We start from the raw sequence: 11,651 nt of genomic DNA on the forward strand, positions 1-11,651 counted from the left end.
TTTTTGTAATTTAAAAAAATTATAAAAATATTATTATAATCTTTTATAAATTTGAAAAACCTAACAAATGCATTCTTGCCTACAATGAATTTTTAGGTTTTATTAGGTCTCTGACTTTGAAAAACCTCTAATTAATTTCAGATTTAATAATTTAATAAATAAAATTTTTCATTCATGCTTGTTTAATATTCAAATAATGTTCGGTCTTAAACTTAAATTTTTAGACAAAACAGTTAGGTTCTGTCTTTGTCCAACTCAATTAATATGTTTAATTATTTTATTCTACTACATCAACTTAATCTCATGAACCATGTAAGTGATATCAGTTATTAAAATAGATTCATATTTTCCAATTTTTTGTTTCAACATTCAAACCATTTTGTCATGGATCTTGTTTTATGAAATTTAGGTGTATTTTCTTTAGTTTTTTCCTTCCCATGATTCTCTTGGTTGGTACACCATAGATTATAGTGGTTCAGTAAATATTGCAGAAAACTAAATATTTATCATTAATATACCCTGTGAGATTATTTAATTTCAAAACATAATATATGAAATAATGAAATATGCATACACTTTTTAATATATAATTTATATATATCGATGATGTAATATCATGTAATTAAATATTGGTCTTTTTTATTTTAATGACATATTATCTGAATGTTCAAATTATATATCAAAAATTGATTGACATGGATTTATTTTAAAATATTACATACTCCAATAAGAATCTATCGTATTGATTCGCTTGAGTGCGATGAATAAATCAATCTTGTTATGGTTTTTCAAATCATCAGATTTTAAGAAATTCTCAGCAAGCTGCTTCCTGGTGAAGTTGATGAACAACTGGTCAATAAACTCATGGCCGAAATGCTCCTCGATCAGTCCCTCAAACACCGCTCTAATTTGTGCAGTAGAACGTTCTGCAGAAAAAGTCATTTCTCCTGGTACAACGGGAGCGAATATTTTCATTCTCTCAATGCTGAACAATCCATTTCTCCGTATGATAGCCTCTATCTCCTCACAAGTCGGATAGTATAAAGGGAAGTTGAAGGAGTCCACTTTTTCTTCATCAATCAACCCCTGCAAGTTTTACTACTACTACTACTAAGTGCTGTGATTAGTAAAAACGATGAACACAGAAGACAAATTCTTACCATTTTGGCTAGGTCAATGAGGCAAGATCCAAGCAAATCATAAATTTTACCCTCAGCAGTTTTAGCCATGGGGATCCCATTTGGCAATATTGATATTACAATCACCATTAATCCTCCACCCACAAGTTCTTGAGCTCTAGCGTTTAGAAAACTCTCCATGTCATTGTTGAACTGAGCTGCATACGCCTCAGTGACTTCTTTCACCAATCCTGTGCATTGAATACTGCTTTTATTCCATGCTGGAGATTTACTATCAACAATCTCTTCTGGAACCCGGGAAAGCCAGTGCAGTGAATAGGAGGAGTGTATAAAATGAAGCGTTTTCTCGGGAAACAAGCGGCTATAAAAAGAACCCGGGACACCAGTGGCAAAGTACTTTCGTTCAGGAGGAAGGGTTTTGAAGAGAGTGTTGAAGTCATTATCGTTATGGTCGTTAAAAAAGACCTGGAATTCTAGGGCTGAATTAGGGTTTTGTCGTTGAATAAGGTATTTTTGTTCAACAGCTTCTATAATGTTTTGCACGGCAATGAAGGTGTTGGGGCCAGTGGAGCATCCCAAATCCGCTATTTGAAATGTTTTGGAAGCTTCAATTTCCAGGGTTTTGAAGTCAAGCTTATCAGCTATGGCGTCTTCTACCATTTCCTTGGTAGCATTCATCACTGCCCTCTGTACCCATAAACACATATGTCAATAAAAATACTTACCAGAAACATAAAATAAAAATACTTACCAAAAGATCTCTGGTTCCCTTTTTCATTCAAAATACGGTTTCATTCGATACCTGGTAGGACGAATTTTTAGCATAGCTTCGAGCTCCATCTCCACCAACCATGGGATGGGATTTTGCCAAAATTTTTGTCTCTTCATCACCCATTTTCTCTCCTTTCTCTCCAAAGCTAAAAAAACCAGATGCTTTATTAAATGACTTGCATTAGTTTATATACAAAACAAAAGCCGTAGTTTATAGTCAAGTTCCAGGAAATCAAAATTCGATCCTCTGAAATCTACAAGTTCCGCAAGTTTTATATATATAAAATATAAAGAAAATGGAAGAAAACGCCCTTTCATTTTCTTTTAGCCCTCGTTGAATGCGTGTAGCTGTGAAACTCCAATATTCATGACTTCTTGCTTTGCCATTGTTAATCTATGTAAATTTCTAACTATATTAGCGATTAGGTCATGGAATCTTTGAAAAGTGTCACTCAAATTTGTATTTAATTAGTTAGACTTTACATTTTTTACTTTTCTAAATATGAGATGATGTGACTTCTTTAATAGAAAATTATAACTATTATGAAAAATTTCAAACTAAATTAAATTATTATAAATTATAAATTAAATTTAACTAAATCAAACTTAAAAAAAAGGGATTTAGTACAATTTAAATTACAATTTAAATCTATTAAAAATAATTTAATTTTAAATATTTTTTTAATAAATAATAATTGAATTATAATTATCTAGTATTTAAAAATAAATATATAAAATGATTATACAATAAAAATATAAAAAATAATAAATAAATATAAAAAACAAATAATATAGATAATTACTTATTTAAAAATTATGTTAAACAGTTTGTTATAATCAATCATTCAACTCATAGCTTCACTAACACCACAATTTCTTCTTATTTTCATCAACTATATTTCACATCACAACTTCACTATTCCTCTACTCAGTGAGCAAAGCTTCATTATATAAAACAAACCCCTTACCCACATACCACCTGTAGTTTCTCTTCTTCTAAGTATGGAAAATGAAATATCATCTAACTCTCTCTTATAATATTTCTCTCATGAAATTTTCAACTCATTTGTGTTTTTGTATTTGCAAAATGATTTAAAAGCAAAATTAAATAAGATACAGTTTATGATTTAATTTGGTTTGAAAAATCGTTTCGATTGTACTCTTAATTATAAACTGTATTTTCAAAATTTCTCTAATTAAACTGAACTATTTTATAAATCAAATCATAATTTTTAAGTGATTCGATTTAGTTTTACAGTTTAAACTAAATTATATATATATATCTACGACTATTCGATAATGAATATTTTTTTAAAGTTTCAATTTGGAAATTTTAAGATTGAACTGGGATTTAAGCTTCTTTAATTAAGCCTTTAAAAAAATAAGGTTTTCCGCAAATTATTCAAGTGAATATTTTTTATATTTATTTTTTTATTTTGCCATATCACTTTCATTGACTTTTTTTTTTTTTTTCAAGAAATCACTTTCATTAATATATTTAATTTGAAAAATAAAGGTTTACAAAATTTTTTTTAAAACTTTTAAGAAGAAATTATTCGAATCTTTACTATATTTATGAAACTTTTACTTAATTAATTACTTAAATATAGAGGTAACGACCCTTGGGGATGTATGAAACTATTACTAGGAAAGACCTAATCACAAACCATGGCAAATGATTCTGCAGCAAACAATTTCTTTTCCTCAAGCTGAAGAATTACAGAATGTTCTTAAGGCTGCAACTTGCAAGCTTTGAAACTGCATCACTACATATATAAAAGTCCTTTAAACTGCATCACTGCATCACAAACCATGGCAGATGTTTATTGCTTCAACTTAATCACTTGACTAAATTGCTCTTTCAATTTTCTAGTAAGGTTTACGCTTAAGAAGAACAAATAATCCATATGTTCTTTTGTAGATTGGATCAACGAGGACACCAGACTCTGCAATCTTCTTGAATTTATCAAAAACTTGTTCAACAATCTCTGCTCCTAAATTCTCCCCAGATGCTGCCTTCCATGCAGGTTCTCAAATGCATGACCATGGTGTCAAGATCAGTAACCTGGTGAGTCAACAATGGATCCATCTTCTCAATGATGAAATCGCCATTGTTCTCAATCAATGAGACTATCTAATGAGGGGTCGGAATGTAGATTGACAGTTGAAGTTGTCGCCTTTATCTTCATCAACCAATCCCTGAAATTCAACGGAGAAATTTCAATTTACACTATGAAGTAAACAAGACTTTTATAGCAAATCTTTTAGCAGAAATTTTTACCTGGCCTGATAAATCCATCAGAGCAGATCCCAGAAGGTCAAAAACTGAAGTTATAACACACTTGCAATGAGGATCTGGAACACTTGGGATTGACAGAGCCATGAGACCCGCAGAAACAATTCTAAAGCTCTGGCGTTCAAAAATGACTCCATGTCCTTTCTGAATTGCTCTCTGTAAGCTACCACCGCCGCCTTGGCTGAACTTGGATAATAAACTTTCCCTTTATTCGACGCTGGAGATTGTTTATCAGTCAGCTCTTTCGGCAGCTTTGAGAGCCACTGGAGCGATTAAGAGGAGTGGATTACATCAATACTGGCCTTTGGAGACAGCCAATTTTGGAAAGATGCCGGCACACCAGCTGCAAAGTATTCCTTGTCAGAAGGCATGGAAGTGAAAAGGGTGTTGAAATCATTGTCAACGTGATCGTTTAAGAAGAAATGAAACTCAGCAGAGCGTGAATCGGTCCCATCAGACTGAAATTTCAGCTTTACAGAATCTATGATATTTTGTACTGTAATGAAAGTGTTAGGCCCCATAGCACATCCCAAGTCAGCAATGCTAACTTTTTTCTGAGAAATTGGTGAAAGAAACCTGTGTCTCAAGTTTTTGCACAATCCCTTCGGTGATCAAATCTTTAACACACTCTATTCCCTCTTTCTGCGAATAAATAAATCAGTAAATAATTATCTCCCCCAAGCATCTAGATATACAAGAAAACAAAAACTGAATAAAACCTGCATGGTGGAATTCTCGGAGTAGCTGTATTGTCCATCTCCGCCATTCATGGCCAAGGGCTCAAGTGAGTTGTTTATCTGATCACTGCCCATCTCGGCGCTATGAAGTGTGCCCCTGATTTCTCAGTTTCAGAAGTCCGAAGTGATGGCGATTGAGATGGCTAAAAAGGAAATTGAATTAAAGTTTGTTTTGAATGAGAGAAGGATTATATTGTCGAATGCATTTGCAGTCTTGTTTGACAGGGTGGAAGTTTGATTTGACTGAGAGAAGGTGCAGCTTAGTTTGACAGGTAGAAGGAATCAATGGTGATAATTTTGAAGCATATTTTCCCACAGTAGACAAGAAAGAAGAGACTGTATAACATCGGTCTCAGGCTGTCGAAATAGTCATACCGTTGTATATAGTAACTGATCACAAGCAGCATCACTTCATTTTCTTAAGTTAAAAATGCTGCTATAACTCTTTATTGGTAACAAGAACTGCAAGACATTTTTCCTGCCTTTCAGCCAAGGTGATATATCAGTTCATTGAAGGAATGTCCATCTCAGCACTCCATGCTTAGGAATCACCTTGAATTTTTAGTATAGCTTCGAGCTCCATCTCCACCAACCAATGGGATGAGAATCTGCCAATATTTTTATTTCTTCATCACCCATTTTCTCTTTTTTCTCTCCAAAGCTTAAAAAACATATTAAAAACGAATTAACCTCCAAGAAAAAAGGGGAATTGTATTGAGGAAGCATCAATTAAGTCTACATCAAATAGGAAAGAATATCTTACATACCTGCTATTGGCAAACATCAAGTGTTTTGACTGCTATTAATCTCAACGTAGATGCTGAAGCTGACAAATCAGTTTAGCTGTGACAATAACGCAACACCTTCATCTTGCTGAAAGAAATTGCCTTTAGAAAAATGAAATACCTTATTACGTAAAAGATTGATTCTTTCTGTGCTTACATTATACTTACATCTTTGCATTGCAATAACAAAGTCATTGAAACCAAGGTGTCCTGTGTTGCATTATTCATGAATGAGAAAATATAGATTGACTCAATAGATAAGATGCACGGATTTCAAATCAAAAAGTTGAATCTGCCTTTGTTGAAACAGAAAGAATCAACCTATTATGAAGAACATATATAGCTAAGCAAATAAATTCACCTTTGTTACCTGATGCGTCCATTAGAGCTGCAAATCCATATTTCGTAATTTGAGCATAACATTTGATGGAGTCCATATATAACTGGTACAAAATGTGGAATTAGATGTGAGAAACTGAAATGATTTGTTATCATCTATTCTTACAAAGGTCACCGCAAAAATGTTACCAAATTTGCTTACATGAAGTTGGACAAGAAAATTTTGAATCTTTCAGTCACAGTAACTTTCAATTCACCTCAACAACAAAATAAATTGATCATCTTAAAAGATACCCAAATCTAGTAACCAAAGATTATACTAAGGAACTTTAGGAATATATGTATCAATAATTGCAAAATACTGGAATTTGAATTCAGAAAACTTTCTCCGTTTACCTTTTTATGCACAAAAAAGCCGAAAAATTCTTCATGGTAAAACCATGAGCGAACTTTTAGCTAAGTGATCTTGTATCCAAATGGAGTACTCCAACTTCCGATTCAATCAACAGTCCACTTGCTTCCTTAGAAAACCTAAAATATTGAGGCAGAGCACTTGATTCAGCAGAATAAACATGGGACAAAAAGTTGTAGAATGAAGAAACAAAATAAATTTAAACAAACCAGATTTCAGTTTTGAGATATAGATTAAGCTTGAAATACCTTCCTTGATTCATCTCTTTGTAACTCATTAAAAATCTTGTGTTGAGAGGTCTGCTTTACAATAAAATCTGCATACTATCACCAAAATTGTAGAATAAAGACACATGATTTATCGAAAACTATGTTATGATAAAAATCTAGAAAAAAGTTTGAATTTTTGAAATTAACAAACCTGGAATTGAAAGAGAAAATTCTCTTATTGATCCATGGAAGAAATTATAAGGATGCAGATTAACATTGGTCACACATTGTCTAAGCAGTCATACTGTCTATATAGTAACTGATCACAAGCAACATCAATTCATTTTCTTCAAGCTAAAGATGCTGCTTTAGCTATTTATCAGTAACAAGAACTGCAAGACATTTTTCCTGTCTTTCAGCCAAGGTGATACATCAGTTCATTGAAACAATGTCCATCTCAGCACTCCATTCTTAGAAATCACCTTGAATTTTTAGCATAGCTTCCAGTTCCATCTCCACCAACCAATGGGAATGGATTCTGCCAATAATTTTGTTTCTTCATCACCCATTTTCTCATCTTTCTCTGCAAAGGTAAAAAAATAAATCAAAAACGAATTAACCTCTAAGAAAAAAGGGAAATTGTAGGAGGAAGGCAGGAATCATCAAATAAGTCTACATCAAATAAGAAAGAATATCTTAAACACTTGCTATCGGCGAACATCAAGTGTTTTGACTGCCATTAACCTCAACGCGGATGCTGAAGCTGGGATGCTGAAGCTGACGAATCAATTTAGCAATGACAATAACACAACACCTTCATCTTGCTAAACAAAATTGCTTTTAGAAAAATGAAATACCTTATTACATAAAAGATTAATTCCTACTCTGCTTACATTATCCATACATCTTTGCATTGTGATCATTGAAACCAAGGTGTCCTGTACTGTATTATTCATGAAAGAGCAAATATAGATTGATTCAATAGATAAGATGCATAGATTTCAAATCAAAAAGTTGAATCTGCCTTTCCTGAAACGGAAAGAATCAACATATAATGAAGAATATGTATACCTAAACAAATAAGGAAGCTGACAAATCAATTTAGCAATGACAATAACACATCAGCTTCATCTTGCTGAAAGAAATTGCTCTTAGAAGAATGAAATACCTTGTTACATAAAAGATTAATTCTTGCTGTGGTTACATTATCCTTGCATCTTCGCATTGTGATCACAAAATCATTGAAACCAAGGTGTCCTGATTGTATTATTTATGCAAGAGAAAATATAGATTGATTCAATAGACAAGATGCATAGATTTCGAATCATAAAGTTGAATCTGCCTATCTTGAAACAGAAAACATAAAAAACCAAAGATGAAGAATATATATAGCTAAGCAAATAAGTTCACCTTTGTTAACAGATGCATCGATTAGAACTGCAATCTGTGTTTCCTAATTTGAGCATAACATTTGATAGAGTCCATATATAACAGGTACAAAATGTGGAATTAGATGTGAGAAACTGAAATGATTTGTTATCATCAACTTTTACAAAGTCTAGTGCAAAAATGTTATCAAATTTGCTTTCATGAAGTTGGACAAGCAAAATTTTGAATCTTTGAGTCATAGTAACTTTCAATTGACCTCAACAACAAAATGAATTGATCATCTTAAAAGATACCCAAATCTGGCAACCAAAGATTATATGAAGGAACTTTAGAAATACATGTATCAATAATTGCAAAACACTGGAATTTGAATCGAGAACTTTCTTCATTTACCTTTTTATGCACAAAAAAGCTGAAAAATTCTTCTTGGTAGAACCCTGAGTGAACTTTTAGCTATGTGTTCTTGTATCCATATAGAGTACTCCAACTTTGAATTCAATCAACAATTCACTTGCTTCCTGCTATAGGAAACATAAAAATTGAGGCAGAGCACTTGATTCGAGTGAATAAATATGGGACAAAAAGTTGTAGAATGAATCATTTTAAAATTTAAACAAACCTAATTTCGGTTTTGAGATGTAGAATAAGCTCGAATTCCTTCTCTGATTCATCCGTCTGTAACTCTTTAAAAATTCTGTGTTGAGAGGTCTGCTTTATAACAAAATCTGCATACTATCATCAAAATTGTAGAATAAAGACACATGATTTTTTGAAAATTACGATATGACAAAAATCTAGAAAAAAGTTTGAATTTTTGAAATTAACAAACCTAGAATTGAACAAGACAATTCTCTTGTTGATTCTTCATTTTCAGATGCAAAACTGTTCAAATTTCTGCCTTCAAATGTTTCTTCCTTTGAATGGTCTAGTGGAACTCATCTAGATCTTAGAAAAATGAAAATTTTCAAATTCTACATCTAATATCAAAACTCATGAAAGGAAAAAAAAACCTTTAATATGATCTTAATTTGCTGGCTATATAATGATAATCGTATTTTGTATAGAAATCATTTCAACTTTACATACAAAAATTGAAAAACGAAAGCAAGATGAAGAATTTACTTTTATCATGATTTTCAAAAAACAGAATCTAAGTAAGTTTACTCCGAATCTGGGTTTAATCTATCAACTTATATCTCGCTGAAAAAAAATGTAAGATGAATCATAAAATTCTGTGACAGTAAATCATTTAAGAAGAAAAATTGGAACATAATTTATTGAATTTTAAGCATCACAATATGCTTAAATTACCTGACTAAAGTGCCACTGTGAATGTCTCTGCTTGGTAATCATCTGACATGTTAAAATAAGAGTAACTTGAGACAGAGGCCAAACAATACACTGTCAATGTAAAAAACAATGGACAAAATGGCAAACCTTGAATGAAACAGGGATGATTATCTGACTTCATGCCTTGAATTCAATTAATTAAACTCAATTCTTCCAACTCGGAATTGCTTCTTTATTCCTCCTTTGAATTGAAGATGAATTTTCCATCGATTTTAACTAAAGGGATGTGAGCTACCTTTGAGCAATACTTCCCTTTACCTCTCCTCCACTGTTTTTTCAGCAATGGACATTTCTGAATCTCTAATTCCAGAAGTGAGGATGGCGGGCTTGGCAAGGATTTGAGCTTTGGGCAGCTCTGAATCCGCAAGTTTTGAAGAGAATTGAGGCTTCCTAGGCACGCCATTGATTTGAGCTTTGGGCATGAAATAATACGGAATTCTTCGAGGGAGGAGTGGCTTCCGAAACCTGGAATTGACTTGATCTTTGGACAGTTCCAAATACAGAAGATTTTAAGTGATACCAGGCTTCCTAGGTCTGGAATCGAGTTGAAGTTCGAATCCCCAATTTTCAATTCTTTGAGAGAGGTGAACATGCCCAAGTCTGAAATGGATCTGAGTGGTCCCAAATTAAAGATCTCCAAAAATTCAAGAGAAATGGGCATTCGTTGGTTCTCCGACAGAATCAGCTCCGGATCTTCAAATCCACTTATCGAAAGACGTTTAAGGGAGGTGAGTTTGTGCAATCCCCATCTAATAAGTGTCTTACTCGTTTCAACATCTTTCTTAATCACGAGACTCCTTAAGCTGGTTGGAATAATTTCTACCGGCAACACCAAACCACCTTCTATGCTTAATTCTTGAAGACCAGTAAGACTTTGCAGACCAAACAGTCCATTATTTTGAAGACCAGCCAAATCAATCTTCTTAAGACAAGGACTATTGTGAAATGCCTCTTCTATTGACCTCAGCCTTGGACAATTGTGAATATGGAGGCATTCAAGTTTTTTATGTGCGCAACACCTTCTTGACAATAATGTTGTGAGATTTGGACAAGAATCAACCTGAAGATGTTTGAGTGTATTAGGCAACAATCCTCGTGATGATAGATGGGTGAGAGACTCGCAATCTCGAATACTCAAATACTCAAGAAGAGTAGAACTGATTCCCTCCAAATGTTTTAATTTCTTACAATCTGATACCTTGAGCCTTTTTAGAGATGAAGGCAGCATGTTTCTCGCAATAAATAGTGGAGAATCACAGTGGCAAATTCCCATTCTTTGTACTTTCATCTGTTTCAATCTTTTTGGTAAAGATTTTAGAGCCAGGCAGTTTTCAATTCTAAGATGAATCAAATTGGGAAGAAAGATTGTGTTCAAAAATGAGAAACTACAACTTTCTATATTCAAGTATACTAGAGAGGTGAGGCTATGAGTCCATTTAAATGGCTTCTCAACACAATTGAAATTTTCCCTCAACCAATTTTCAAACTCTGCGACATCTGGAAGAGGCTCAAACTTAATTGAGGTGATCTGACTAGTAGAACTACTAGTGGACACCACTTCCTTACACTCACCAATTTGTAGTTTCGTGAGCTTTGGAAAACTTAAGAATGAAACTATCAACTTTGCACAGTCAGAAATTTTAAGATCTTCCAATAAAGGGTAATCATCAAGCAATTCTGCAGTAAGTTTGGGACATTCAATAATGGAAAGTTGGCAAAGTTTTGGGAATCTTTCAACATGCTCATTGTCCACTTTGGTATCCCAATATTGACATTTTTGCAAATTCTCAAAACAAAGAAACTCCAATGAATTGTAAGGACTTTGCATATCTATTTTCTCTAGTTTTGGCATCCCTTTTATTATTAAAACTTTAAGTGAGCTCAATAGGCTTTGAGAAGGTAACTTTGTACAATTTTCACAATTTTTTAATTCAAGGAATGTCAATCTAGAGAGTGATGACAAACTGTTTAACCAAGATGGAAATTCTAAACCACCATAGAATCTAATTGTTAGTTTTTCTAGATTGCTATGAGGTTTCAACTTGTCAAGAACATCTGTTTCTACTTTCTGTACTCTTGAGCCATCAAATTGAGATCCCCACTCTAATAACAACACTTCTAAATCTTTTTTATTGTTTAATATCAACTCACCTATCTGTGTTGCATTATTTACATTCTCTAAATTTGAAATGTGAAGTGTTCCTTTAAGATAATTTAAGCTCTT

At 32.9% G+C, this 11,651-nt stretch overlaps 3 protein-coding genes across 52 annotated transcripts; all 3 read right to left on the bottom strand.

The window, feature by feature from the left end:
- Nucleotides 1-714: 714 nt before the first annotated feature.
- On the bottom strand, nt 715-2,034 carry LOC123226336 (loganic acid O-methyltransferase-like). Its single transcript, XM_044650841.1, has 3 exons — nt 1,942-2,034; nt 1,161-1,826; nt 715-1,086 (listed from the first exon to the last, which is right to left on the bottom strand). Exons 1-3 carry the CDS (start codon nt 2,032-2,034, stop codon nt 715-717), a joined length of 1,131 nt encoding a protein of 376 aa, XP_044506776.1.
- A 1,558-nt stretch (nt 2,035-3,592) lies between these two features.
- On the bottom strand, nt 3,593-11,301 carry LOC123225751 (putative disease resistance protein At3g14460). Of its 50 annotated transcripts, none has more exons than XM_044649931.1 (17): nt 9,515-11,301; nt 9,389-9,430; nt 8,907-9,022; nt 8,697-8,809; nt 8,471-8,595; nt 7,857-7,945; nt 7,582-7,631; nt 6,900-7,271; nt 6,728-6,802; nt 6,464-6,598; nt 6,270-6,324; nt 6,090-6,171; nt 5,897-5,938; nt 5,711-5,816; nt 4,926-5,604; nt 4,192-4,848; nt 3,593-4,109 (listed from the first exon to the last, which is right to left on the bottom strand). In XM_044649931.1, exon 1 carries the CDS (start codon nt 11,277-11,279, stop codon nt 9,600-9,602), a length of 1,680 nt encoding a protein of 559 aa, XP_044505866.1. In that variant the 5' UTR covers nt 11,280-11,301; the 3' UTR covers nt 3,593-4,109; nt 4,192-4,848; nt 4,926-5,604; nt 5,711-5,816; nt 5,897-5,938; nt 6,090-6,171; nt 6,270-6,324; nt 6,464-6,598; nt 6,728-6,802; nt 6,900-7,271; nt 7,582-7,631; nt 7,857-7,945; nt 8,471-8,595; nt 8,697-8,809; nt 8,907-9,022; nt 9,389-9,430; nt 9,515-9,599. The 50 variants fall into 50 exon arrangements, with proteins under 50 accessions (XP_044505866.1, XP_044505864.1, XP_044505867.1 ...); XM_044649929.1 differs by having other exon boundaries at nt 7,546-7,631; XM_044649932.1 differs by lacking the exon at nt 7,582-7,631 and adding an exon at nt 8,099-8,141.
- Nucleotides 4,041-5,018, bottom strand: LOC123226337 (loganic acid O-methyltransferase-like). The gene is made up of 5 exons (XM_044650842.1): nt 4,926-5,018; nt 4,783-4,848; nt 4,497-4,664; nt 4,192-4,320; nt 4,041-4,109 (listed from the first exon to the last, which is right to left on the bottom strand). Exons 1-5 carry the CDS (start codon nt 5,016-5,018, stop codon nt 4,041-4,043), a joined length of 525 nt encoding a protein of 174 aa, XP_044506777.1.
- Nucleotides 11,302-11,651: the final 350 nt, after the last annotated feature.

This window comes from Mangifera indica, chromosome 9 (genome assembly GCF_011075055.1).
Source record: "Mangifera indica cultivar Alphonso chromosome 9, CATAS_Mindica_2.1, whole genome shotgun sequence".
NCBI classification, from domain to species: domain Eukaryota; kingdom Viridiplantae; phylum Streptophyta; class Magnoliopsida; order Sapindales; family Anacardiaceae; genus Mangifera; species Mangifera indica.